Genomic DNA, 26,557 nt, shown 5'->3' with positions numbered 1-26,557 from the left:
TATAGTTCCTGAGTTTGTGTACTCTTGAAATAATAGAATTAACTTAGAATTAATAATATTTAAGACAAGAATTAAGATTTTTTTTCATCTAAGTATAATTGAGTTTCCTTTTCTTCAATTTGGAATCTATATAGAAGGATTCTATAAATCCTTCCTAGTGGTTTATAATTCTTGCTCCTTCTTCTTCTTCACATAGCCCTTAGTTTGTATCACTTAATTTTTATTATGGCTCCACATAAGGCATGATTTAATATTTTTTTGTTGTTTAGGAAACAAACTCTTACCTAATGCTACCTGTACTTATCACTGATATCTGCCCTGATAGTCTCTTCTACCTGATGCTCTGAAACACGTTTCTCTCCTCTCTCTCCTCATTCACAAAGTGTACCACATTTAGCAAACCTGAAGTATTCTATTTGTATTTTCAAATTTTTTTGTTATGATTTTTCTAAGAAAGCCTCATTTATGGTAATATGTACTCCTATCAAACACAAATGTCTGGTTTAAAGAGAAAAGACATCCTAATAGTGTGAGATATCTGTACTACTTTATGATTGTTTTCATGCCATCCACATTTTCCTTCTCTTATTGCTCTTGTTTGAACAGTTTTAAACTGCAGTGTAAGATATTCAAAGAAGAAATTAAGTAAAGATTTCAAGGGGCTAGCAAAGAAAAGGGTATTTGAGATTGCTCCAGCAATTCAATCTTAATCATTCTTAGCACTGTTGGAATGGTGAAGAATTTTTTTTATTTTAACCCAACCCCCAGAAAGATATATCCAAAATAAGATGTACTAAACAGAAGAGTTCATAGCACAGTTGCCATGGCAAACCTATTCTTTCTGTGATAAAGGAAGTAACTGGGAGGGCTCCTGCTTTTCTATGTGACCCTGGTAGCCCATCAGTCTCCAATCCTGTGGAACAGCACCTGGAAGAGCTGCTGCCAAGCCAGAGAGCAGAAGTTCTCCCTTTAGAGCCAAAGGATCATTGGCTACTTGGCTCCCTGGCACATCTTTCCTCATTCTGAGCTACTTCCTGATTGATTCTCCTGCCTGAAAAGTGAAAGCAGATGAGCCAATGCAGGGCATTTTAAATATCTTTAAAGACACCTTACTATGACTGTTACAGGTATGAGAAATTCTGTCAGAATAGCAGTGTGCAACATTGTTTTTAACACTTCATACAGCACCACCACCTCTCCAGCCAAACGATCTCAATTTTTTGCTGGTTGAATTGTCTTTAAAGATGCATTCCTCATGACCACTTTTTCTTCAAATAAGCAGTTCAGTGCTAGGAAAGAATGTGACTTTCTTCTTCCACCTTAATCAGTATCCATTTGCAGATTTCAGTTCTCTGTGAGCAACTGAGTGCAGCTCATGTGTGCAGAAGTGATGTCTCCCAATGAATTTCTGCACATACAGTAACTGGAATAAAATAAACATGCCAAATTTTGTTGTAATCTGTGCACAAGGTACAGATTTTTATTTTTTTTATTGCAGTTGACTCAGGAGACAGACTTCTGGAATTTCACTGACAAAAATAACATGCCTGTAGCCATTTAATCAGTAATATCTTACTTGTAAATTACCTCCCTATGCTGCGTTCCAAGTTCCAAATTACAAAGAAGATTTAAAAAAGTAATAAAAAAATCTAAAGCCTAGAGTCTGAAATACCAACTTATTCCAAAGGAACCTGTTTATCCAGTAGGAATTTAAAAGAAGCAGAATTTTCAGTCAAATTCATCATGTGAAATTCAAAGACTTCAAGAAATTTTGTTGGTATCAGTGTAGTTATGAAGCTAAGTTGATAGTGCAGCCTGTGGATTTTTTATGGATTTAATTATGTTGAAATTGAAGCATATTGATTTAATTGCCCTTATGGTATATCAAGGATCTGCAGGAGCAGCAATGGACAATTCTCGTATCCAATCATAATTGTTTCTGTCATTGGCAAAAGTTGTTTTGTTGGGGTTTTTTTGTTGTTTGTTTTTTTTTCTCCCAAGGTCTGAATAGTTAAGTGTATAAGCATTTGCATGTAAAAACAAACTCAGAACTCCAGTTTCAGTTTACATATTTCCAACAAGACCTTCAGGGCTTTGTTGCTGTAGGGAAATATTAGCAAGTAATGTGAAATTCAGTAAGTGCACATCTGTCTGCTAAGCTAATAAATAAAACATAGATGGGTTATATTAGTTGCCAATTGTATCCAGGAGCATAAGCAGTGAACTGTGATACTTGATACTTAAAATAAATTGGCATCTTACAAATAGTGTTTGAGAAATAATTATGGTCCCTGAAATGAATAGCCATAATAATAAATTTTACTTTTCCACTTCTTCATGCTATTTTAAAATTAATTAACTATGTAGAACTAAAGTTATGTTTTTGTAATTTAATCAAATATCTGTTAGTGCCAAGAACTTTCTGAGGTTGAAGAAAGGTCTGCTTCCTTTGATATCCTTTATTTGCTGTCCAAACCATGAAATACTATGTTTGTATTGAACATAACGCTTTTTATATTAGAAAATTTGTATTTTCATAACATTCAGTGTGAATGTGGAGCCAGAACTGTGTTAAAGTCAATTTATGACTGTAGTAGAATAAAAGAAATTCCCTAGCAAACAGGCCCCACTGCCTTTTTGGCAAATGCATTATTCTGTTGAAACACATCTTCCAAGCAGTGATCTAGGATTAATGTAAAATGTGATGTTCTAAAGTGGGTTTTGACATATATTCATTGTGAGAAATACTGCAAAGGTGCTCTGGAACGAATTTGAGAGCATATCCTAATGAAGTCTTGGGTTGTTGCAGATTATTTTTCATATCCCCAGTTTTTTAGTTCCATCCACACTATCATATGGAATAGAAATATCCTTTTCTTCTTCCGCTTCAGGATTGGAGTAGAAACCATTCTGGACTGTATGTGGTTTGGCATTTTTTCATAACTACTCATTTTCTCACTTATGTTTAGTAGGGTATCTTTATTTTATCTGAGGCTTTACTTTTACTCCTTACATCTTTTAAAGCTCTTTCTTTTGGGTTTTTGGGTTTTGGTTTGGGGGGGGGGGGGGTGTTGGGGGGGGAGGTGTTTGTTTTGGGGGTTGTTTGGTTTTTCTGGTTTGTGGTTGTTTTGTTTGGTTGGTTGTTCAGTTGGACAGGGCATTTTACTCTAGCACTTAATTATATTCTGTGATCCTTTTAGCTTCTCTCATCAATTACTTGCATGTCAATATTTACCTTACCTTCAGTGCCATTCCTTGCCACCTGTTCTACTTCCTACTTTAACGTATTATCAGTGCTTTCACATTTTCTTTCAACAGATTCACTTTTTTCATGCTTTTCCATTTCCAGTGTTGGTACTTGCAAAATTCAGCTATTGTACCAGCAACTTATACAGAAAACTATTCTGTAGTTTGTCATCTTTAAAATAGAGTTATGTATATTTCTGAAAGACAGTTCAATTCACTTTCTGGGAACTTTCAGATCAAGTAGTGTGGTCTTTGTGGTCCTTTCTTGACTTAAAAGTCAGGCTGTGTAAAAATTTTGTAATACATTATTTAATAGTTTCAGATTCTTTTATTAAGAACTTGGAATTACTTTTTAATAGAGGTAGAATTACTTCTCTGGTTTGTTTTTGTGTTTCTTTGCTGTAAGAACTTTAAGTAAAAATATTTGTTCAGAAAAATCTGAATTTGTTCATTCAGTCTGATTTTACCTACTCTTTCCAACCCTTCAAGGGTAGTTATGCTGTTGAAATACCAATGAATGGATATTAATTTTAAATTAGGAAAGTTATGTCTTATGTCATGAGATATGAGTACAGCAAAAAGAAAGCCTTTGAGAATTGATTTCTAAGTAAGCAAGGGATTTTTTAAACTTTCTTTTAATTAATACTTTATGGACTGTGTAAAAGTTTAGCCTTCTGCAGTCTGATACACATACAAAAATAGAAACAATAACACGTCACAAACTTAAGGAAATGCTGCGCATAATACACAACCAGGCTCTGTCTGTTACAAATTCTGAAAGTAACTGATTTCTTACCACCTTACTGTTTTCAGTGCTTAATTTGCAGGCCTGCTTGTACATAATATTTGAGACTGAGCAGTAGATGTGTTTTCCTAGTTATCGGGTGCAGTGCTCAAAGTGGGATTCTGAGTCTCTGTCATTGTTTGGCTTTTTGCTATCAGCCAGATTTTGCTGTCTTTCTCAAATCTTTTTGCAACTCTGTCAGCTTTGGATTATTAATAATTTTCCCCTGCTATTTCTCTATACAGTTTGCTTTAAGACTGTTGATTTTTCTAATTTTAGAACTTCATACTTTCTATTGACTACTTTTGGAAGCTAAACTGCTATTCATCTAAATTTTAGTGAATATTCATATTTGTGTCTTGATTTTAAAAACCCAACAGATATTCTTTGTACTGTTAGTTAAAGAAAAGGGTCCATCTTAGATTTTGGTTTTTTGTGCAGCTCACCTGCAGTATTGCAGTTTACAAAACCTAAATGGCTTCTATAGTGAAGCACCTAAACCATTTATTTCAAGTTGGAAATTGGAAGGAGATTTGTATATGTCCTTCTAAACAAAGTCAGTAAATAAAAGTGCTCCTGACGGCTCATTTTCTTACAAAGAATTACTTTTTTTTGTGAAGAGATACATTTGTACAGCCTACTCACTGTCTTAGACTAACAGATTGTGCTGTTTTTTTGCAGCTTACTGTATTCTTTACCATATCATTTGATATACCACTTACATAATATACACATTTAGTAAATAAGAACAATAATATCAGTCGGGGAATAAACAGGAAAAACACTTGTGTCTCCTTCCACAGCACCTGGAGAACATGAAAGGCTTAGCAGCCCAGGATGTCTCCTGTTTGACACGTTACATTTTCCCAGTGTCCTGATCCCAGCCACGGCAGGATTAATTTTTGCAGTAGCCAGGAGGGGGCACGGCCAGGAGCAGGAGGTTATTCTGTAGCACCTTACCTCATTGCCAGGAGCAAGAGGAAGGACATCTCTTCTGAGGAGAAAGAGGTTCCTTCCATATTGCCGTGGTGTGGGGAGGGAGCACTCAGGTAGTGGTGTTTCTGTGTGAATCATTCCCGTCTTTCTTGTACACTCTGTCATTAGTCTTGTTGCTGTTACTGTTCATTTTCTTACCTCCTTGCTATTTCCAGTAAATTATTCTTATCTTGACCCATGATCTTTAGCTTTTGTGCCTCCAGTTCTCCTCTCCAGCCTTCTGAAGGGAGGGGAGCAAGCAAGTGGCAGCATGGTTTGAGTGGGAGCACTAAGTTGGAGAATACCATTCCTAAACCAGGACACTCAATCTTGCTATCTCACAGTTTCTCACCAAAACTATCCTTAAGTATTGTGTAATGCTAATTTTCTTATAGATCATTTGTATTTGTATTGCATTTCCTCCTCTTTCATTTGCCTTTGAACCATGTTAACATCCAGAGTTTATTCTTAAAAGAGATTATAAATTTGCATTAGTCTCTTAATCATCTGTGTCAGTATGCTCTAATTGTGTTACTATTATGCTGTATCTTTCTAAAACAATTTTGAGCTTGATTGTCTCTGCAGTGAATACTGCAGTTACTGGAGTAATCAGTGTACATGAATTAGTTAACTTTTTGAAAAAAAACAAATACCAAAGAAATACTTTCAGACATGCACAAAGTCAAAATAAATCTAAAAAATGTTCCTGTGTTCTTGCAAAATTATTCCCACCACTCAATGACTGCCTTCTCAAATGCTTTTAATATAAATGGAGGGAGAGCATTTCAAAACATGAGTATTATAAAAGCAGTGGAATGGCAATTACAGTCTGTGTAGAATACTAATGTGCTACTTAGTGTGAAGTAGGCCTGTGTTACAAGTTCAGTTTATAGGTGAGCCAAAGTAGATTGTTTTCAATATGAAATATGACAGGCAGTGATATTAAGAAAAACTTGTTGCACATATTGCTGTCACTTAATATGCAATTAAGCACAGTTTTAAATCCTGAGATAAATCATACTGCTTGCAAGAGCTGCAAATTAAAAACCACTCCAAGTATTTTGTCATTATTCTTTCATCAATTAAGGTAGCAAAGTGGTGCTAGCTATTGTAAATTTAAATTTTGAAGATTGTGCTTACTGTATTTTTTATTTATTAATGTAATGAGTGATTATTTTGTTTAACCCTCAAGAGGTCATTCTTTAATGTCATTAAGCAAGTAAAGAAAGTAGGGTTTTAGCTATTGTTTCAATGCAGAGCACCTGTTCTAAAATATTTATTGAGACTGTAAGAGAAACAAGTAAAGATATAAACAATGATGGGGAGCAAAACTGGTCATGTGATAATGTCTTCTCAGAAAATACGTAACAGATTAGAGAGAGTTTTGGATAAGCACTACACATTTAGAGACTTGTAAAAGCTTTGATTCTGAGAGAACAATAGATTATGACTTAAAGAGCAAACAGATGAGAGTTACAACAGAAGTATATAAACCAGTGTATGATATAAAGAAGAGAGACTGAGTATGTTTTCCTGCCCTTTATCATTGTGCAAGAAATAAATTGAAATTTGAAGGTAAGAAAAATCCTTGCATCTCAGAGACACCTTTGTTCAAACATAATATCTAGTATATTCTCTTTCCTGATCTTCAGATCCTGCACCAGAACATCACCAGATCCATAAAAGTTCTTGTCATATGAGCTAATTCTCTTTAATCTTTCTTCCTTCTCTAATTCACCTTTTATCTTTGGGCTGTTGATATCATTGCAGGTGTGCATCTCTGTAAGGTGGAATTTTGTGCTTCTCTGAGGATCCACATCTAAAGGATCCTGAAGGGTGAATAAGAAGAGTAAATTCTGGAAGTACTGAGATTCTAACGTAGATCTTGTTCTCAAAAACTGTCAGAGGATGCTGCAATTTATAAAGGGAGTCCTAGATGTACTAAAGAGTTTTAAAAACGGATTTTTTTTTTTTTATTTTTTTTAAACCCTCACCTTGTGTTTCTGTATGTCTCCAACACTGTTTTGGTTTTTCAGAAGGAGAATGCGGTACCCGTTGGTAAGGATGAGATGATCAGATCATTTCCATCATCACAATAGTCTCCCACCTTTGAATGCTGATTGCTTCTAGAAGCAATGCATGTGGATTACCCACCTGATCTGTTAAGCTTTTTTTTTTTCTGGTACAAATGTGGTGAGAAAATATTGTTTTAATAAGAATGTTCTTTTGATTGTCTCAATCTCCCAATTCTTACAGTCCTGCTAATCGCTGAATATAGTTTACCTTTTTTTCTGTTGTGCACTTTTGCTTGACAAAAGGGCAGTGTCTTAAGTCAGGCAGTGTGAATTTAATGTTCAAACAGAGCTGCAAGGTGAAAGATGTTTGTCCCAAACAATGATGATTTCCAACTGATAAGTGAAGGCAGAAAGCTGGCTTTTCAGGCTCTACTACAGTTTTTCAGTGTTCAGGAAAAAAATTCACGAAGCTTTGCACAATTTCTGCTGTTAGTAGCAACTTTGTCATTCTCCTTCAATGAAGCCAAAGATAGGCAGCAAAAGGCATTGACTTTATCCAGTCTTCAGTCTCATGTTTCTATACCAGCAGGAGATGCATATACTGCATCTGGCATGACTTTCATTATTACTGTTTAAAGATCGTGGTATATTATTGCAATAAGTTAGCCAAGACTCCATTATTTTCATGCTGGAAAAACCAATTCTTTATTCACATGACTTATTTTATACAGTTTCCACAGACCTCGTGTGCAGCACCTTTTGGCTGATAGTTTTCTTACTACTTCATTTATTGGTCAGAAGGTGATTTGTGTGTACATGCTAAGATTCAGGTTGTTTACATTTTTCCTTTATGGGTTCTCATGGAACAGATCTTATTGTTTACACAGATGCATTTATTTTTCAACCCAAGAATAGGTGGTTGTGTTAACAAAGCAGGATTGTTTTTGCATGGGAACTTGCAAATTACTTAGAGGAAATGACAGGCTAACTTTGGCAATTTAGCAGAGTAGGCCTGGGTTTATGAGGCCTTTCTTTCATAATTCTTCTACCTGCCACAACAGTATATCAGAGGAACTACCTTTGGAATTGCTTGAATTCTTTCAGACAACCTCAGGCTAGACCAGCTGGCTTGGGGATTTGGTAGTATTTCAAAGCTCCTATCTCTTCAGACTTGTTATGCACCTCGTGATGACACAGCTGACTTGCTTTTGTGAGTTCTGACTTCCCACAAGCATGGGATTCTGCCTCCTTCCTTTTTTCAGTTGTTTACTAAGTGAGAACGTAGGAGAAGCAACACAAATCCTTCTAGAAAATTAGTTGTCATCCTCATGAAAGTCATGAGGGAGTATTGTGCTGTTCAGCATGTGTGTACTCTCTATGCTTCTGGAATGAGCCTAACGTGTTTTTTCCCAGATTGATCCCTGAGGTCTTTCAGCCTGCCATTCCTTCTGGTTTGATCATTAGATTACTGTACATCCATATCTAGAATGCTTCCTTTGTCACCAGATGTTGGCCAAAATATGTCTCTGTTAACAAGGCTATTTTAGATCTGGCAAAGTCGTAAAAATCTCCAGTTTCAACCTGGGTATTTAATAGATAAATTAAATGAAAACAAAGAAAAACCAGCAAAAAACCCCAAACCAACCAACCAACTGACCAAAACCAAAAAAATCAACATAGGTTGATTTCATTTCATTTGTGTGAAGGAGGTTTGTTGGTACTTCAGTGGCTGCATGGGATCAGGTGGGATATAAATGTGAATAAAAGTTAAGTTCTAGGCATAAGACCAGAAGCATGACATTGGAATTGGGAAAAAGTTGCACTGATTTGCATCATCAGCTTCTCTAGCTAGTTATTAAGATACTTATAGAAATCTAAAGTTCTGCCTAAACTGCCCTCTCTCACCAGTGTTTTTTGTAATGTCTTCAAGAGTTTTTGTTCCAAGGTTTGTTCATTCATCATATGGATGTTGTAGGCAGCAGTGGTTGTGTTGATATTTCCTGTCAAGCAAGGTGTTGTACAGTTTTCAGAAGGAGTACCTGCAAGTTTGAGTCTCTCTGCTTACCTAGAAAAATGCCTTTCCGTATGGTCATCTACCATGGGTAAATAGGTAACTTAATTCTTTCAAAATGATAGAGTAGATGAGGTGTTTCTTTTCACTGAAGATTTTAGAACCATATTAAGATCCCTTGCCTTAATGACAGTTATATTTCAGAGGAATCCAGTTCTGTGGATCATGCTTAGTGGAGCTATACTTCTTCACTGTTCCACGTGTACAGCCAGAGTGGGGTCTACTGAAATATTGGTGTTAGCATCACCCACATGACAGCCTAATTTGAGAAAAGTTTTGTAATATACCTACTCTCACATTGTAGTAGACCCAAGAGGCTTAATACATTCCTCCTATTATTTTTTACTTTTTCCAATTTTGACTATAATCCTTCTCTAAAGAATTGCATTTACTCTATCTCTTTGTCTGTATATTTGTATTGTCGCAGCCAGGAGTGGTCCCATTTAATTTTCCATATTGTCTCCTGGCACTGCTGTTAACTTTGCCTCTTTCAAGGAATAATGCCTATGAAGATCTTTCAAAACAGGTTAAGTTTTCTTCTGATCCTAAAAACAAGTGCAAGTTCCTATAAGTAGAAAGAAGGTTCTTCAGCTTAGATTTTTTGCCTTTTTTTTTTTTTTCTAAAAGATGGTGGTATTAAAATTAAGATCCTAAGTTCCTTCATCTGCACATGAGTATTTGAGTTGATAACTCTGATACAATCTCAGACATTCAAAAATTGGGTTGGAAAAAAAAAAAACTAAAATGGATTTCCTTCTTGTTGCTAAATCCTGTGTCACTTGGGAACAGAAGAGTTTGGAAAACATGATAGGTCATATTTTATTTTAGAAAAAGATTACAGCGGTTGAGAAAGTAAAGTTACAGACAGAGTAGTAATGGTTCAATGTTGACTTTGCTGAACACTAGACTAAGATCTCACTGAGGGAACAGTAGGTGGAAGGAGCCTAATTAACCCTTTAAGGTGAAGCAAGTCAAGGTCTTTAAATTCCTATTGTCCAGAGGATTGAGAGGCAAAAAGAACATTTAATGAGCCATAGTTCTATATGGTGATAATCCTACCTCCTCCCTCTCCAGCTGGGAATATAAAACACAGAATATTAAGGAAGAGAGATGGAACTGGAACAAAACCAAATGAGAAATCTTTAGGTTTCAGACTGGAAAGCTTAAAAGCTTTACTAAATAAATGACTATGTGCCCATATGGCATAGAAGAACCTTAATTCAATTTAAATGAGTTAAGTTCAGTAGCAGAAACGGTCGGAGCATGAGTTCCCTATTGGCTAATTCGCTGTCATTGAAGAATCTTGAAGGAATGTATTGCATGGCTACCTTAGAACCATAAAAATGTAGCAGTGTTCTCCTTATTTGTTCATTCTTCAAATTTCTGTATTAGTCCAGAAGTTTTCCTTGTGCATACATATTCTCCACAAAAGTATGACCACAAGATTAGTGACTTTTGGTTTTTTTATACAAGTCTGAGCATTAAAATAGGAGGGTTTCTTTATACTGCGGCTGATGTCTTTCATTTGTAATGTTACAATTGCTATACCAGATAGTCCAGACCTTCTAAAAACTAGAAATTTGCTAAGAGTCAGTTGCAGTATACCAAAGATGATCTATGTACCTCAATTCTGATAGGCTTGATTTTGTTTCTTCTTTCCTCTTTCAGCGAGTCAGTCTCTAATGATTTTCTGTCATGTTTTTGTTAATTTATTCCTGCAGTCATCTGGAATAATTTTGAAGAGTTAGGTGGCCTGTGTGTTTAGTATGATTTGTTAATATGATATTTTAATATCTTTCACAGTGATTTAAATCTTGCTTAATAAATTAAGCAATTACGTTAAATTGCATTAAATTTACAGCAAAGAGGAAAGAATTGTGTTCCTAAAGGCATTAAAAAGATAAATTCTTGTATGTAATGCCTACTGGTAATTATCTGATTGTAAATAATGTGGTACATAAAATAGCGCAGAGGTATTTTGAATTCTTACATCTGGTCCACAGTTAGTAACATGTTTTATGTCTTGTTCCAGATCATTTATTTAACAAAAAAAAAAAAAAAAAAAAAAAAAAAAAAAAAAAAAAAAAAAAATTTAAAAAAAACAACCTATCCCAAACTGAAGCTTAGATATCTTTTTGAAAGGCTAGTCATCCTCTGAAATGTTAATTTTTTTCTAATCTTTCAGTTTTTTAGTAAATACCATGCTATATCTAACATTGCATTCTGATGCACAGCAAACCTGACAAGTGTGCTGGCAGCTGCAGAAAGACCAGAGTCCTTTCTGAGAATCTTGACTGAATGTAGGATTTTAATTGTGGTAGGATGATGCATTTGTTTTACACAAAAGGTCATATGTTCTCTTAGTGGTGGTGAGGATTAGGGACTGTTTTCTGTAACCTTCTTGAAACTCTATTAAGCCTAGAAATTGTTCAGGTAAATACCATATCCTAATTGCATTTTTAAATGCTGCTTTCCGTAGAAGCAGCTTGCAGAGTTTTACATAATGCTAATTATTCTTCTAGTCCAGTCCGCTTCAAAGCATCCATGGTTTTCTAGTGAATTTAAAGAGATTTCTGTCTTTTTCTTCAGTTTGAAGACTTGCTCATTTTCCACTTTTCCATTTTTCCCCCAATACCATGGTCTTGTGGGAAGATCAAATTTTAAAAAAAATGTATTTTGTCCAGATTTCAAAATCAGAGACATGGGCCAGATTAATGGTTATGCCAGTGGGACATTTGTCTTCTATTTTCCAGAGATGGTGGGTGGAAAAAAATAGAGAAAAGTCAAAAGGATGGTGATGGGAGTACAGCAGGGAAAGGAATGGCAGAGCAGTTTGTAACTGCTAAGGAAGACAGGAGAGGTTTTCAGATGCAATTCATGTAATATTATCATTGGTTCAGGCCATCAGAGGAAATCACAGCCTTAGCTGAAAGATGAATTTCAACTCCTTTTTTTACAAAAAAAAAAAAAAAAAAAAAAACAAAAAAAAGGAACTAGATTACCTTTAAGGTCCCTTCCAACCTGAGCCATTCTAAAATTCAGTTTCAACAAGTGCAAGTATCTACTTGACTTCCAGTGGCATCCCTCCTGTTCTTTTGCTGCTGTTTATGTTATTCTCTGGTGTTACTCTGGTTTTCTTCAGTACTATGACATTTCTTCTGTGCAGTTGTCATACCACATTCACATGAATGACAGTGTGTTTCTGGAAACTTTAGCTTACTAACTGTTATCAGGGTCCCATATAGGCCCCTGCAAGTACATTTTTGTCAGCTTTCTGTAACAGGTCCACCAGACACCTCAGTCATTTACCTAAAACAGCATCTTCCAGGTTTCTCAAGTCAAGTGTTGTTTCACTGGGCTTTGTTCAGATCCTTTTTGACTTTAAATGTACTTCGAGCTCCAATTGGTTTTGTTTTTCTCTGGTTGTGATTTTTTCCAGAATTAATGCTTCAGATTCAGATTTCATAACTTTAAATTTCTATAATATCTCTGTACTTTGGTTGCCATGGCCTCTTTTGGGGTGACTCAGTGCAAAAAAGTGCACTTCTCATTTTTCGTTTTCTTTTTTCTTCAATATTTGTCTTAGCAAAGTCGTTTGATAAAATCATCTGTATTTTTGCTAGGGTGTTCAACTCTAATGTATTGGATTCAATCTCAGAACATTATCCTTCAAACAGGTTCTGTGAAGAATAAAAAAGTCTGTAGTTCTCCACTACTTTTCAGTTCCAGTTAGTTTTACTGAGCTGTGTTGAAGCTTTGGCATAAAAAATTATACCAGAGTGAAAAATCACATGCTTCTCTTGCCATATGTAAATCTTCCTCAATTTTCCTTATCTTTCCTCTAGGTCCTTTCAAACCCTTGCATTCCGAGATTCCTTTCTTGATAGTATCCTTCTAGCACAAGGAATGAGACCTGCTATAAGCACCTCCGTGTTCGCTGGAAAGAGTGGTGTGCATCCAAATTTAGGCTTGACTCTGCATTCTTGAAGACATTTTCCTTTAGTTAAGGCCCCATTGTACCCTTGTCAGCCTAAATATTTGAGATCTACAGAATCATCCAGGTGAGAGGTTTGCCATGTAGAAACTCTGACGTGCATAAGCAGACAACTTTCCCCAGACTGCTTTGAATGGGAGTCAAACTATTCCAGTGTTATGAAAAGGAAGCCCTTGGACTGGGTATGACCTAGTAAATTTCACTACATAGTAGTACTCAGAGCACAGAACTTTCTTTGATAATTCTTTCATTATTTGTTTCACCTGATATCATAAATTTTAGAATTATAAGCATTTTCTTGTACATAATCCTTCCTGTATGTTTCTTATATTTTCTCCTTCAAAGCAAGAAAAATTACTTGGCTTCTAACGGTCAATTTAGAATTTAATCCCTTTCAAGTTTACTCTGCTTTTTTGTGTTCTGTCAGGATGCTGCAATTTTCACACAAGTTACAGAAGATTTTCAGTTTCAAAAGAGTCTTCCTGAGTGTAACTGTTTTTAGACTTACTGCTGGCATGCTGAACTTTAGAGGGCCAATCTTCAACTGCATATCACTGCTTTCCAGCACCATGGCCTTCACACATTTTAAACTGCTGCTCTGGAGCTCTTAAAAACCTGTCTTTTTACACGACTGTGCTGCTAAAGCAGTTAAAACAAACAAACAAACCAAAAAATTAGAAAAAGTAAAGTTGTCTAGACAGTTTCTCGTTTTGGATCTTTCTAGAAGAGTCAACCAGATAATTAGTGGAAAAGCAAAATTTGAAAGCAAAACCATATTTGCTTACAGTCATACCCATCTGGTTTCTGTAAAGCCTAAAATGATTGTAGGTAGCAATCTGTTCCATTGTCTGTTTGTTATGTTTTTAGTCAAAAAGTCTAATTCCTTCCAAAATTAAGTTTTTATGCATGTATGCAAACTTCTAGATACACTGTGGTGTTCTCATGATTTCATGACATTTTATATTTTGTGTGATTTTCAATTAAATATGTTGAATCTGTAATTTCTCACATCTTTAAGCTGAATAAGAAATATTTTCATGTTGTTAAATTCAATTAACCCACTCAAGATTTATTCTACATACATATTCCACATAGTTTTAAATACAAGAAATAACAAAACTAGCACTGCTTGTCAATGCTGTCAAATTTTTCTGACATTGTATCTCTTGAGTCTTCCATGTCTCTCAGGTCTCGTGAGTTTTACAGTTGAAGTTCGGAAGACTCTCATGATATTCTTTAAAAATTCAGAGGTTGTTATGGGATTTGGTGACATAATTGTAGAGGAAAGTGGGTGTTTAAGACAGATGGTAGAATCACTGAAAAACCATTGTTGTCTTGTTTCAGTTGTATCTAAGGGAAACATTAATCCAATTTAGGAATATAGTTTGGGAAAACATTGTATATATGTGAAATTTAAACACTTTCCTAAAGACTTTTTATCTATACAATAATTACAAGATTTTTTCTAAAACAAGAGGAAAGATAAATAGATAGCTAAAACACTTCTTCCTAAATCAAAGACGAAGGTCAGCTTAATACTAAGTTAAATATTGTCTTGAACAGTTATAGAATATTAAGCCTCTAATTATGGAAGAGGAAAAATAAATGCATAATTAGAAAGAAACCTGTCTTTTTAGCAGTATCATTTTTTATCTATTAAAAGTATACAGAGACTTAGATTCCTTGGATGAAAGGGATTCAGAAAGCAGATGTCAACTTCTTTTTCTTACAAACATTAAACTTGTGTTCCAGCCAGGTTTGTCCTTTTCCTTACACAGGGCAATGCCTAGAATCACTCCTCCTGCTCCTTCTTAAGAGTTTTGTTTTGTCTTGTTTTTTTCCTGGATTTTCTGTTTTCTTTTGCAGCAGATAAATAAAAGCATCAAGCATACATTTGTTCTCAGTCTGAGACCACCTAGGTTTGCTTATGTTTGGGCTGTTTTTCTTTGTGATTTTGAACCTGCAGTGGTGGAGTCTGCCTTTGGAGCAAGGACTGTTCTTGTTGAAAATGAAGGGGGATGCATGTAGAGCCACTGATTGTAGGCTTCCAAGCTGCAAACTAAAAGAGGGAAGGTTTTCTTCTCTGAAGTAATTTACCACTGGTAGAGGGTGGGGCAGTAAATTAAACTGGGAGACGCAAAAATGTGGGAATGGCCATTCTGCCTCTGACAGTGCTTACAGTAAATCAGTGGAGGAGTTTGGAGAAGTTCTCAAGAACATTCTCCCAGTATCTATCTGTTGGTGCTATTCCAGGTGAAGAGTGATTGTTTTTACATGTGTAACCAAGGATTTCACTGTCATACAACTGTTTACTTTTCTTTCACCCTATACAACCTTTCAGCTTTCACAGTGTCCTGTGGCAGGCAATTTAAGGGCACATTCTGTGACAGCATTCTGCTTTGGTTTGTTCTTGGACCAGCCATCTGCCACTTGCTAGGTTCAGTTGGTTCTTTCCATCCCTAGCACTGGAAGAGATAATTTTAGGAAATCAAGCTCTATGTAGGCAAAGTTATCATGCTTTTAGGAAAAATAAAAAGCCTTAGGAGATGAAAAGCATGTTGAAAAGCTTCTTTTCAAAAATTAATGCATTATGATTCAGTACAAATTAATGTGCATCTTGCATTACTGTCAGGATTGTCTGCTCAGTGCTAGAGTCACTAAAGCAAAGTGATTGCTATTTATTTTCAGAGCTTCTTGTGCATTTTCTTAAATAGGTAAACCATCAAATCTTTTGAAACTAATGTAGCTGTATTTTTCAACAATCCATTGTTTTCTGACATGATTTTAATTAATGGAGGAATTTTTATTATTGCTATTATTCTAAACTTAGTCTTATTACATTAGTGTCCCATTACCTATAAAAATGTTATATATATGATGTTTATTTTCAAGACCTGCTTAGATCACTGGCCTTGCTGTACTTAAAACACTTCTCGCAGGACAAGAACTTAATTTCTTATGTCAACAAACAGGGTCTTTTATCCAGTTATATGGTTATTTCATGTAGTGATGTTACACTTGTAAGTAGGCAAGTCCTCCAAAAACACAAACCACAAAAAAGCCCTTTCTCAAATACTGAAGTGTTCATTACTGAGATTTTTTTTTAGATTGTTTTATTGATTGCTTTCTCCTGTAAAGATCTTGCATGGGATTGTCTGACCTGTAACTTCATTTTCAAGTTAGAAATATTCTTAAGTAGCCCATTTGATCTGGGAGGACCCACACTACAATAGATATATTCACAATCTTTATTTCAGATTTTTTTCTGAAAAAAAAATACAAAACCAATATCAAACCAACATATTTCACATGCTTCAGTTTGGGAAGAATTAATTTTTATAACTTTAGAAAAAATTTGAAAAATAATATAAATGCGAGAAGTCAGATTTGAAGTTTATGCCTTGTAGATTGGAATAAAATGTGTTTATAAATTCCCATTATCCTGAGAAGGTTCACAGATTCATACATTTTGGCTGTTCTCTCCAAACGAGATAGCTTTGTGACTTATATTTTAGCGTTCTTTAATGGGATAAAGGGGATTAGAATTTGGGTTTTAAAGCTTCGTTTGTTTTTGTTATGTTACTTGCAAGAAAATCGTGACTCTTACTCCAAAATAAAAACGTCAGTGCACTGCTGCTGACGTATTTAATTTTTTACACTATGTTGTGGAAATTGTATTACTTTAAGAATAATATTGCTTAAGGTGTTTTGGGAATTTCTTGTAATTCAGTGTGTCACACTAAGGGCTAATAACAGATGACCCTGCTAAGTGGTATGTGGAAGAGGCACAGCGCATAGATGCCTCAGGGATAAGTATCTTTCCTTTGGGAGATCGCAAAGAGAGCAAACACTTTAAATTCTATTGAAAGTATTTTTCAGGGTATGAAAAGGATGTTGGGACAGATACTATTTTTGCAAGATTCTTACTGTTGCTTCTGAAATCTCTCTAGCATGAGGCTGTCTAGGACTTCTAAAGTATTGTTGGCACTATCTTACTCAGGACTAGTCACTGCACATGCTGTCGATTAAATTGTCCCAAGAGTTTATCTGATGGTCTCTCCTCTGAAATTTAACTGTCACAAATGTTGATAATTCCTCAACCCTTTCTTCAGTCGCATTTGATCTGCAAGCAGAATAGTTGAAACTTAGGGATCTGTTTAAGAATAAAGTAATACTCAGCATGAATAAAAGCAAAAATAGAATTTCAGAACCCATTGAAAAAATCTGAAAATATTTTGAAAATTTGGGCTGTGAGAGCATAAATTTAAATAAGGAATTGTACATGATGTGAATTTTGCTTGCGATACTGAAAGAGTTCATATATCAGTTTGAATTTGCTTGGCAGATGAATAATTGACATGGTTATTGGGAGGGTTGTTCAGGAAATAGGCATTTCAAATCACAAAACAAAAAGCTCCTAAAGAGACATGCTATACAGCTAAAAACTGAACCCTGCATCATGACAATTGGTAATTACCCTTTAGCTTAAAGCAGTAGTATTAGAAACAGGACAAAAAGATTTCTAGTAAAGACTTTCATACATGCCTGCCTTATATATTTTAGAGATGCATATCTGCATGTTATTTAAACACTAAACAACAATTAAAGATAATCTCTTTTATCCTACTCTCATTTTGTGTACTGTGGCTATTGTTTGGTTTGTAAATTTTAATTATCGAACAGAGGTTATTTACATGTTTGCAGAACATGCAGTTGAGAAGATTTCTGTCTTGTCTTGAAATAAAATGCTTGCTATCCAAATGTTCTTAACTGTACTCTGAAAAGGTGTTTCTTTTGTATTTAGCACTTAAACACAGCAGTAAGTAACCTGGATAGGGATTTCTCAAAGGAAAACTGAAAGGTCAAGAATAGAAGTCCCTGTGAGGATTAATCTTGTTTATTCATAAAATGAGAATGTATTGACTTGAGGGAACAATTCAATGATTCTTGAAACATATTTCCATTAACCTCTGACCTAGACTGGATGAGTAGAGTAAAAATAGTGTTGATTCTACTGAAAACTTAGGTTTTCAGCATTCCCTTCATAAACACAAAATTTACCAAATGGTGACAGTTTGTTGGTAGAGTTTCCAGTCAGTCACCTTTTTCTTGTTTTTCATTCTGCTGATTTAGAAACATTTTTTCTTAAAAGGTGATGCTTTCATCTAGTCAAATAATAGTCCATTTAGGAACTTGTAGTTATAATTAAATACTCATTAGAACTGTAGTGTTAAAATGCAGAAAGCCATTTCAGTCTCCCTCTTATATGCAGGCATAGTAAGCACAGAAGTAAGTTTTTCACTTATGAGAGCATCAGTGACTGCATTTAGTATGTCATTTCCTTTTTGTTTAGTCTCAGTCACCTTCCTCTTAATTCTAGATGGAGCATCCCCTCTTACCACCAGAAAGCCAAGGCAGCGAATAAAATGAAACAACAACAAAATACTTGGGGTAATTGTCTGTTAAACAGCACACTTAGGATTGTGTGTCTGTAGAAACATGTAAATCAAGCTAAGACTTTTGCTAAGAGGCTTGCTCCTCTTCAGGCATTTTCAAGTGGTTTGGGTAAGTTCTGTGTTCCTGTGGGACATGAGCTTCCACTTGCTCTGTGGCCTTCTGGCCCACGAATTTTAATTTTCTTGCCCGGAATTCAGTCTATATTGCCTGTAGTAGCCCACCAGCAAGGAAGCAAGGGGGCACTGGGGCTTCTTGCTGAGATGGTGTTTGTTGGTATAGGCTATATCAAGAGAAATGGATGCTCTTTGTTTCTACCTCCTACCTAGAAGCTTTGACTACATTTTCTTGCCTGAGGAGGGGACAGGCCGTGAGGGATTTTATCTGGAAATGGCTCGATGGCAGATTTGGTTCTGTTCTATCCATCGTGCTCCCTAAGTAGTCACAGCCTAGGAGCTGATGCTGCTGCAATTCCTGCTGCCTCTACTTCCACTGGAAGGCAAAACCAGCCGAGCTGTAGCAGCTCTTGTTGTGTATTTTGGTCTACTCCTTCTGCTTCTCTAAAAATACTCATGTAAAAGAGGAGAAACACTACCTTTTAACACTTGATGTTTCAGTGAAATTTTACTTAGAATTTCTTGAAACATAGGAAATACATTTTGCTAGCATGGAAAGTTATATCGCTGCTGAATAGTAGAGGTTTGCCAAGAAATGGAAGAGGCAAAACTTGCAAGAAAAAAATTAAAAGAAGCAAAACTATAAGAATATGATGGACTGGGGAGATCTGGGCAGAATACCTTTCTGCTGAAATAACTATCTAGAAGTGTCAATTTTATGACTTCCTGAATAAACACTCATCTTTCCAGTCTGATTAAAGTTTGTATTGGTATGTCAGTGTTTTATGTAGCATTTTGTTGTGTAGAGTTACTTGTTGAAACATATATTTAAACTTGATATTGCCATGGGACTTAAAAAGCCTAAACAGATGTTAACTAAATTATAGAGGTGGAAAAGGAGGGAAGCTTTTTGTCTCTAATCAAACATAACGGTGCTTTGAAATTAATTTTAATTGTTTTCATTTTGTCAGAAGTTACAGTATTTAAATCTTCTGATTTAAACCAAAGAAAGAAGTTTTCCCAAGTTAGTTTTATTCCTCCTATATTCCAGAGAACATACAGGTGTTGCTGACAATTCTACACAAGCATCTGAGCTGCATGGAAGTAGTTGCCATGAACATACTCTCTTTCATCTAATTTTTGTTTGCAGTAGTAAAATATTGTCTCTGTTCTGTACATCCTTTGAGATGTAAAAGGAATAAAACTTACTTGCCTCTACTCAGAAAGTATCATCAGCCTTCTGCATATGGTAATTCCAGGCTCAACAAACTGCATCACTGGAAATATGACTTGTGGCTGGTGACATGGCTTAAGAATTGTAGAGAATTCCTTCAATTTCTTCTCTTGTTTTATATTGCTGTTACTAATGGCATTTGAATAAATGATGCAAATGTGCATAAACCATTAAGACAAGAAAACAAAAATATTCTAAGTACAATAATTAGGAATCTGTTTCTTAATCTGTTTGCCAAGACTCCAAATCTGTTCAGTAAGACAGCAGCAGCTTGGAATTTTATCTGGGGCCACTTGATCTATTGTTTTGCAAGGAAGCGTAAGTTCCAGGCCAGGGACCTGGAACACAGAAGTTTCTTTTAACATATTAGTGCTTACTGTGATAGCATTGTAATGGAGACAGGTAGGAGAACTTCTTCCCTGCTTTCAAATTATGTAGTTAATATGTGTCCATTTCCAGGTGGTCAGCATGTAATGTGGGAGAAGGTTGAAGAATTAATTTCAACCAAACATTTTGACACTTCTTGCATTCTGAACTTGGTGATGTAAATACAATTAATTCTGATTAGCAGATCATCAGATCCAGCTAGGAGATCCCTGTAACTCTTGTTTCATCTTATGTAAAGCTCAATTTTATATAAATAATATTTTTTAAATTATTTAACTTTAAAAAGTTTATTTGTATTGAGAAATCATAATAAGAAAATAGTTTCAAAAGTTAAATTAAAAACTAAGGTGCATGAAAAATGCCTATTACTGCTACAAAACACATTTCCAAGTACTTGGTGAGGCAAAATTGATGAGGACTGATCGCATAAAGTATTGTGTCCAAAATCTGTATTGCTTACCTGTCTGTTTTGTAAGAGTGATTACCTTAAAATTGATTCTGAAGACAGAGTTAGTGTTAAAGTTATTAAAGTTGTTATTGATGTATTCTGGAATAGCAACATGTGTATATATATATATATATATATATATATATATATATATATATGAGTCTTGCTTTATAGACACACCCTATGAACTTTCTGGTGTGTACACATGCAGTTACCCACTCACACACATTGGTGGGCAAGATTAATAGGCCTTTTATCTGAGTCTGCACCATTAGGGAACAATAAAGGCATCCCTTTACCAATTATGTGGCATAAATTTATATCGGTAGTAATTGCATCAATCAGTGCTACAGAAGACATCTACCAAAAGAAACAGAGATACATTTTATTCAGATTAATAAATGGATTGGAAAGGTTAATAATAAGCCTTGAGCCAGAAAATGTTCTAGACTGATTTCCACCCCCCCCCCCCAGTTATATAATGCAATAATTCAAAGTGCATTTGTCTCCAGAAAAATAATTCTCTCAAAAAATACTTCTCCTTGCCATCATACTTAACCTTTCTTTTCAATGTCAGTTCTGTGTGATTGAAGCAATTTTGCTTTAATGCAATAGTATTTGTAGAAGAAGCTAATTAGTTAACTTGTGGATTCTGTTATCCATAATCAGATAGTTTACTAAGCTGCAATTAGTTGCACCTTTTAAGACCCACTGAAAGTAACACAATTAACTGCGTGGAAGAGCCTGAGGTTACAGGAGTAAGTGAAGTGACATAATTTGCCTTTCTAAAACATTTTATATTGATTACTCATGTAAAAGGAGTGAATTTTTAAGGCCAACACTTGAGAGTCAAAGAAAGGGTTTTTTGCTTGTAATGCTGTACATCTAATTTACAAATTAAAGAATCACAGAATCACAGAATCACAGAATCACAGAATCACAGAATGTGTAGGTTGGAAGAGACCTTCAAGATCATCGAGTCCAACCCAGCCCTAACACCTCAACTAGATCATGGCATCAAGTGCCACATCCAGTCTCTTTTTAACACATCCAGGGACGGTGACTCCACCACCTTCCCGGGCAGACTATTCCAGTATATAATCACTCTTTCAGTGAAAAACTTCTTTCTAATATCCAACCTATACTTCCCTTGATGCAGCTTGAGACTGTGTCCTCTCGTTCTGTCAGTTGCTGCCTGGTGAAAGAGACCAACACCCAGCTGTCTACAACCACCCCTCAGGAAGTTGTAGAGAGTGATAAGGTCACCTCTGAGTCTCCTTTTCTCCAGGCTAAACAACCCCAGCTCCCTCAGTCATTCGTCATATGGCTTGTTTTCCAAGCCCTTTATCAGCTTTGTTGCCCTCCTCTGGACACGTCCAAGCATCTCAACATCCTTCCGAAACTGAGGGCCCAGAACTGGACACAGCACTCAAGGTGTGGCCTCACCAGTGCTGAGTACAGGGGAAGAATGACCTTCCTGCTCCTGCTGGCCACACCATTCGTGATCCAGGCCACGATGCCATTGATCCTCTTGGCCACCTGGGCACACTGTTGGCTCATGTTCAGCCAGCTGCTGACCAAACCCCCAGGTCCCTTTCCTCCTGAACACTGTCCAGCCACACCGTCCCCAGACTATAACATTGCAGGGGGTTATTGTGGCCAAAGTGCAGGACTCAACACTTGGACTCATTAAACTTCATTTTGTTGGACTCTACCCATCAATCCAACTGTTCCAGGTCTCTCTGCAGAGCCGTCCTATCTTCCAAGCGGTCAACACACGCTCCCAACTTCATGTCATCCGCAAATTTACTAATAAATTATAGGAACTAAGAGCATAGAACTTCCACTTATGTTTCTACGTTGTCATTTTTTTTCTGAGTATAGTCTTTATCACTGTGAAGTGTTCCAGAACATGGTATATCTGTGGTTCTAGTTTAGAGTGGGATGAATTACATGCTGAAAGACCCTGGGAGCTACTCAGACATCTAACAGTACACCTAAGGTTCTCCTCCTGGCTTACAGCTGCTACCCTGAGGCTTGTGAAATGGCAGGGGACATCTACATTCACACAACTCTGTGCCACCCCTTGCTTCCCCTGCATCAGCTGAATCAGGGGCAAGGGATAACTATCTCAGCTTGTTGATGCCTCTGTTTGGTTGGATGATCCCTGCACTGAAAGTCTTAGGAGCAGACTTTGTAGGGCTTTAGAATCATCTATTTCCTTGAAATTCAGTAAATCACTAACAAAGCTTACTTTCACAATTTTGAAAGCTGTGATTTAGTCTAATGAGCAAAGCAAATATATCTAGCTCCCCACTATTAGTTAGCAGTCAAAAGAATCAGTGTGTAGGTGTGATTGTCCTAGAGTTGGATGTTTGATATTTGAAGAAACAGACTGTCTTATTACCTCTGATCTTCCCAAGGAAGGAGATTTTCCCAAATTAGGCAGTTAGATTTAACTGAACTTTAGAAATATGCAAATACTTAATATGCTTTTATTAAATAATGTAATACTTTTTCATTTTTTCCTGTCTCTTCTGATAAGAATGTCAATACTGAATTCTTGGTAGCAGCTTCTAAACCATACATCTTTCTCACCAGGTTCCAGAGCGACAGAATAGGAGTATGCAAGGCTAGGGATAATATGTTGTAGTAACAAACCTGATTTTCAAGATTTCTAGAAAGCTCAGCAAAATTCTTTTACTACATTGAGGCTTTGCAATAGGATGGCTATGGTGTCTTAATTTTGTCTCTGAGGTGGGAGGCTACCTGAAAACCGTTACCACAGGGTGCTTCAAGACAGATTTTACGTTTAATAACTACTATCTCAGAAAGCAAAGGGGTCAATCTCTGGGTCAATATCTTCCTCAGTTTTATCTGGAGAAGGTAAAGTGCTGTCTTTTTCTTAGATTCTAGTGGAATCAAAAATACTTTTCATTTTTTGTAAAACCAGTGATTGTATAATAAATTTCTTTGGGAAGTCTTACAGTATGTAATCTAGACTGAGTAAAATTATTTGATGTGTTTTCGTAGACCCATGTTGAAGCCTTGACCCATCTGGCTTTGTACCACAGGTCTAAATAGGTTTTTAAATTTGCTAGAGCTCTTGGTCCATTTTCTAAAATATATAATTAGTTTTCTAGCTGCTATGATTTTGCCTTTCAGTTCTGATCATCTACCTACTGTAATTACAGCCTTTTTCAGAAGAACATCTGATATTATTGGTAGATTTTGCTGCTAAGGACACAGAATTTCATTCCAAAGAGACAATTCTCCAGGGTTTAAGTTTGTACCTTACCAGTTATTTCCTATGTACAGAAAGCTTCTGTGTAAAATTCCAGTTTCTAACAGGATAGGTAAATTTATATTGGATAAAGCTGTAAGACTTATAATTTTTTTTTACTTTGTTCAGTGTCCTTGTTCTACCTTATTTGACAAGCTGAATACTCCACTTTAAGTTGCTCAGAACTGGCTTGTGCCTTTTCTATAGAGATTGAGAATTTGACTTTTTATTTGCTTTCTGGATGCATCACTTGAATAGATGAGTGTCTATATTTAGGAGTAAAAAATTATTTTTTGCTTGTTATTTTATTTCTCAGAAAACAGAAATCCACCAATTCTATTTATATGCCCAAACCAAACAAAGCTGTTACTGTAGTTGTTTTTCTATACATCACTATGGTATGTCACAGCCTGTGGATAATTAGGTAAAGCAAACTCTCTCATGAAGAGGAGATTTTGTTGACTTTTCATCACACTCGGTGGTGTGATGCAGTGTTAGTTGTTTTGACTGTTACCACGAATAGGAAAACATTTTTTAGAAGTAATCATACTGACTGTTTAGATGTCCTGATTATATAAATAATAATGCAAATTTTAACAGTATTCCTTAAACTGTCATCTGAGAAGTCAGGCTGCAGAAATGTTTTCACACTCTACTTATGTACTGATTTTTCTTTATTCCCAGGTCCAGTCTGTGTATGACATCACCCAGTATGAGAATGGCTTTTTTTTGTGCATGATTCTGGAACAGCTTCTTCAAAATGAGACAGAAGAAAGTAACATTTCAAGTTCAGACTATGGAGGAGAAGAAAAAATCAAATTTCTGAAGAATCTTGATCAAATTATTCTTCATCTCTCAGATGAATTCCCTTTGTTTTCTTTATATTTGTGGAGAGTGAGTGTTCTTTTGAACTCAGGTCAAATGCAAATTGATTAAAACAAGCAGCCTATTTTTTAACTGTGCATTTGTTGTGGGTGTGCATTGGAAAATTTTTGAGCCAAAAAGGGATATTATCCTTATTGGAAAACATTTACTTTAAGCTACTATTCCATACAGCAGTTTCAGAGATAATGCAATTTATTTCCAATTCTGAATATAGAGAAAATGTAATAATCCAGGTGCCATTTTCAATAAATGCTGTTTCTTATAATAGAAAACAGTGTGTTGGTGTTTGTGCACACAGTGAAAATGGAACAAAGAAAGTTGGTTTGGGTGCTGTTTAAAATAAGCACTATGAATTTTAAAGTACAGTCATAATCCATGTGTAGAGCTTCCAAGTTAGGAGACTAGTGCCCGTCCTTTAAGAGTTGTATAGCTTCTCCGTGATTCAGTGACAGTGTCTGGTTGGCTGAAATAGAAATGTTTGTTTTAAACTTGGTAACATATCAGTACAAATTTTTACAGGACAGACTTCGTTACTGGTAATCAAATGAGTGATTACTTGAGCAAAATAAAATCTGGTGCTCAGTTTCACGACTTTCTTACGTTCATTGTATCCTGCCTGGCTTTACTTGTGTATGCACAAGTTTAGATGCAATAGGCCTGATTCACTCTGAGTTGAGTAATGATTTGAGAGATCTAATCTGAAGTGTAACTCATTTAATAGTTGCTTTAAAGCTTTCTGTTCAAAATTAATGAAAATTGATAAAATCCCCTTTGGTATACTTAGGTATTATCTGATATTTAATGGTTTTTGTGGGGGTTTTTTTCTGTGTGGTGGTATTATATTCATAGTAATAAGTAACATATTTTAACAGAAATTATCTTAAAAGGTCTTTAAAGTGTGAGCTCAACAATATTTTAACTGAACCATAGTCTTTGATAAATCTAAAGGATAGCTATGATGAAAAATTGCTCTTTTTTCTATTAGATAAAAAACATTTTAGTTTATTATGTCTCCTAGTAGTGTACGTTCACTATAAATGCAAAACAATCTGAGCATTAGTCCTTGTCCTTCCCCTTCAATTTTTATGTCAGGAAAATTCTCTGAAACACCACTATCTTATTAATTTGAATGCATTTATTTTTTAATAAACCTTTGCTTTATACATATGTAAAATACATTGATATTTAGAAAGCGTGTTACTTTGGTGGTGAATTGGCTCCTCGTAGAGTGTTTCTTAGTTAAGATCCTGGCCGTTGTTCTGTTTCTTAAACTTTCATTTGATATGTCATATGGTAACATTTGTATAATGCTTTCATCTAGCTAACTTTCTTCCAACAGAAATGTTTGATTTGCAAAGCAAGCATTCCTGACTATTCACAAGAGAAGATGAGATACATTTATCCAAACGAAAGAAAATAAATCAGTGTGTAAGTTTGGTAGCCACTCAGGAACTTTGGTGCCCTTTTTGTTGCTGCTTTACTTGTTTGTTTCATTGTGGTGGAGGATCAGTTCTTCCTTCTTCCTCCACAGCACTGAAAGCATGATTGCAAAAACAAAAAGGAAAGGAATAAACAAAATGAACAATTATCTAATTGATATAATTATTGTCATTTTAATTTTTTTAAAAAAGCTTCATTCAAATATAGTATGTAAGCAAAAGACAC

General features: G+C 35.5%; 1 protein-coding gene across 1 annotated transcript in view; it reads left to right on the top strand.

Moving 5' to 3' along the window:
* MEI4 (meiotic double-stranded break formation protein 4) overlaps positions 1 to 25,124 on the top strand; it is a 74,422-nt gene extending 49,298 nt beyond the window's left edge. The window contains exon 5 of the mRNA XM_066180540.1: positions 24,692 to 25,124. Coding sequence (XP_066036637.1) covers positions 24,692 to 24,943 — 252 coding nt within the window. The 3' untranslated portion in view covers positions 24,944 to 25,124. The remainder of the gene's footprint in view (positions 1 to 24,691) is intronic.
* The last annotated feature ends 1,433 nt before the right edge of the window (positions 25,125 to 26,557 follow it).

This window comes from Chamaea fasciata, unplaced genomic scaffold (assembly GCF_029207755.1).
Source record: "Chamaea fasciata isolate MVZ Bird 193981 ecotype frontalis unplaced genomic scaffold, bChaFas1.0.hap1 SCAF_3, whole genome shotgun sequence".
Taxonomy (NCBI): domain Eukaryota; kingdom Metazoa; phylum Chordata; class Aves; order Passeriformes; family Sylviidae; genus Chamaea; species Chamaea fasciata.
Note: the sequence above shows the minus strand (reverse complement) of the source record. Positions and strands in the feature narration are given on the sequence as shown.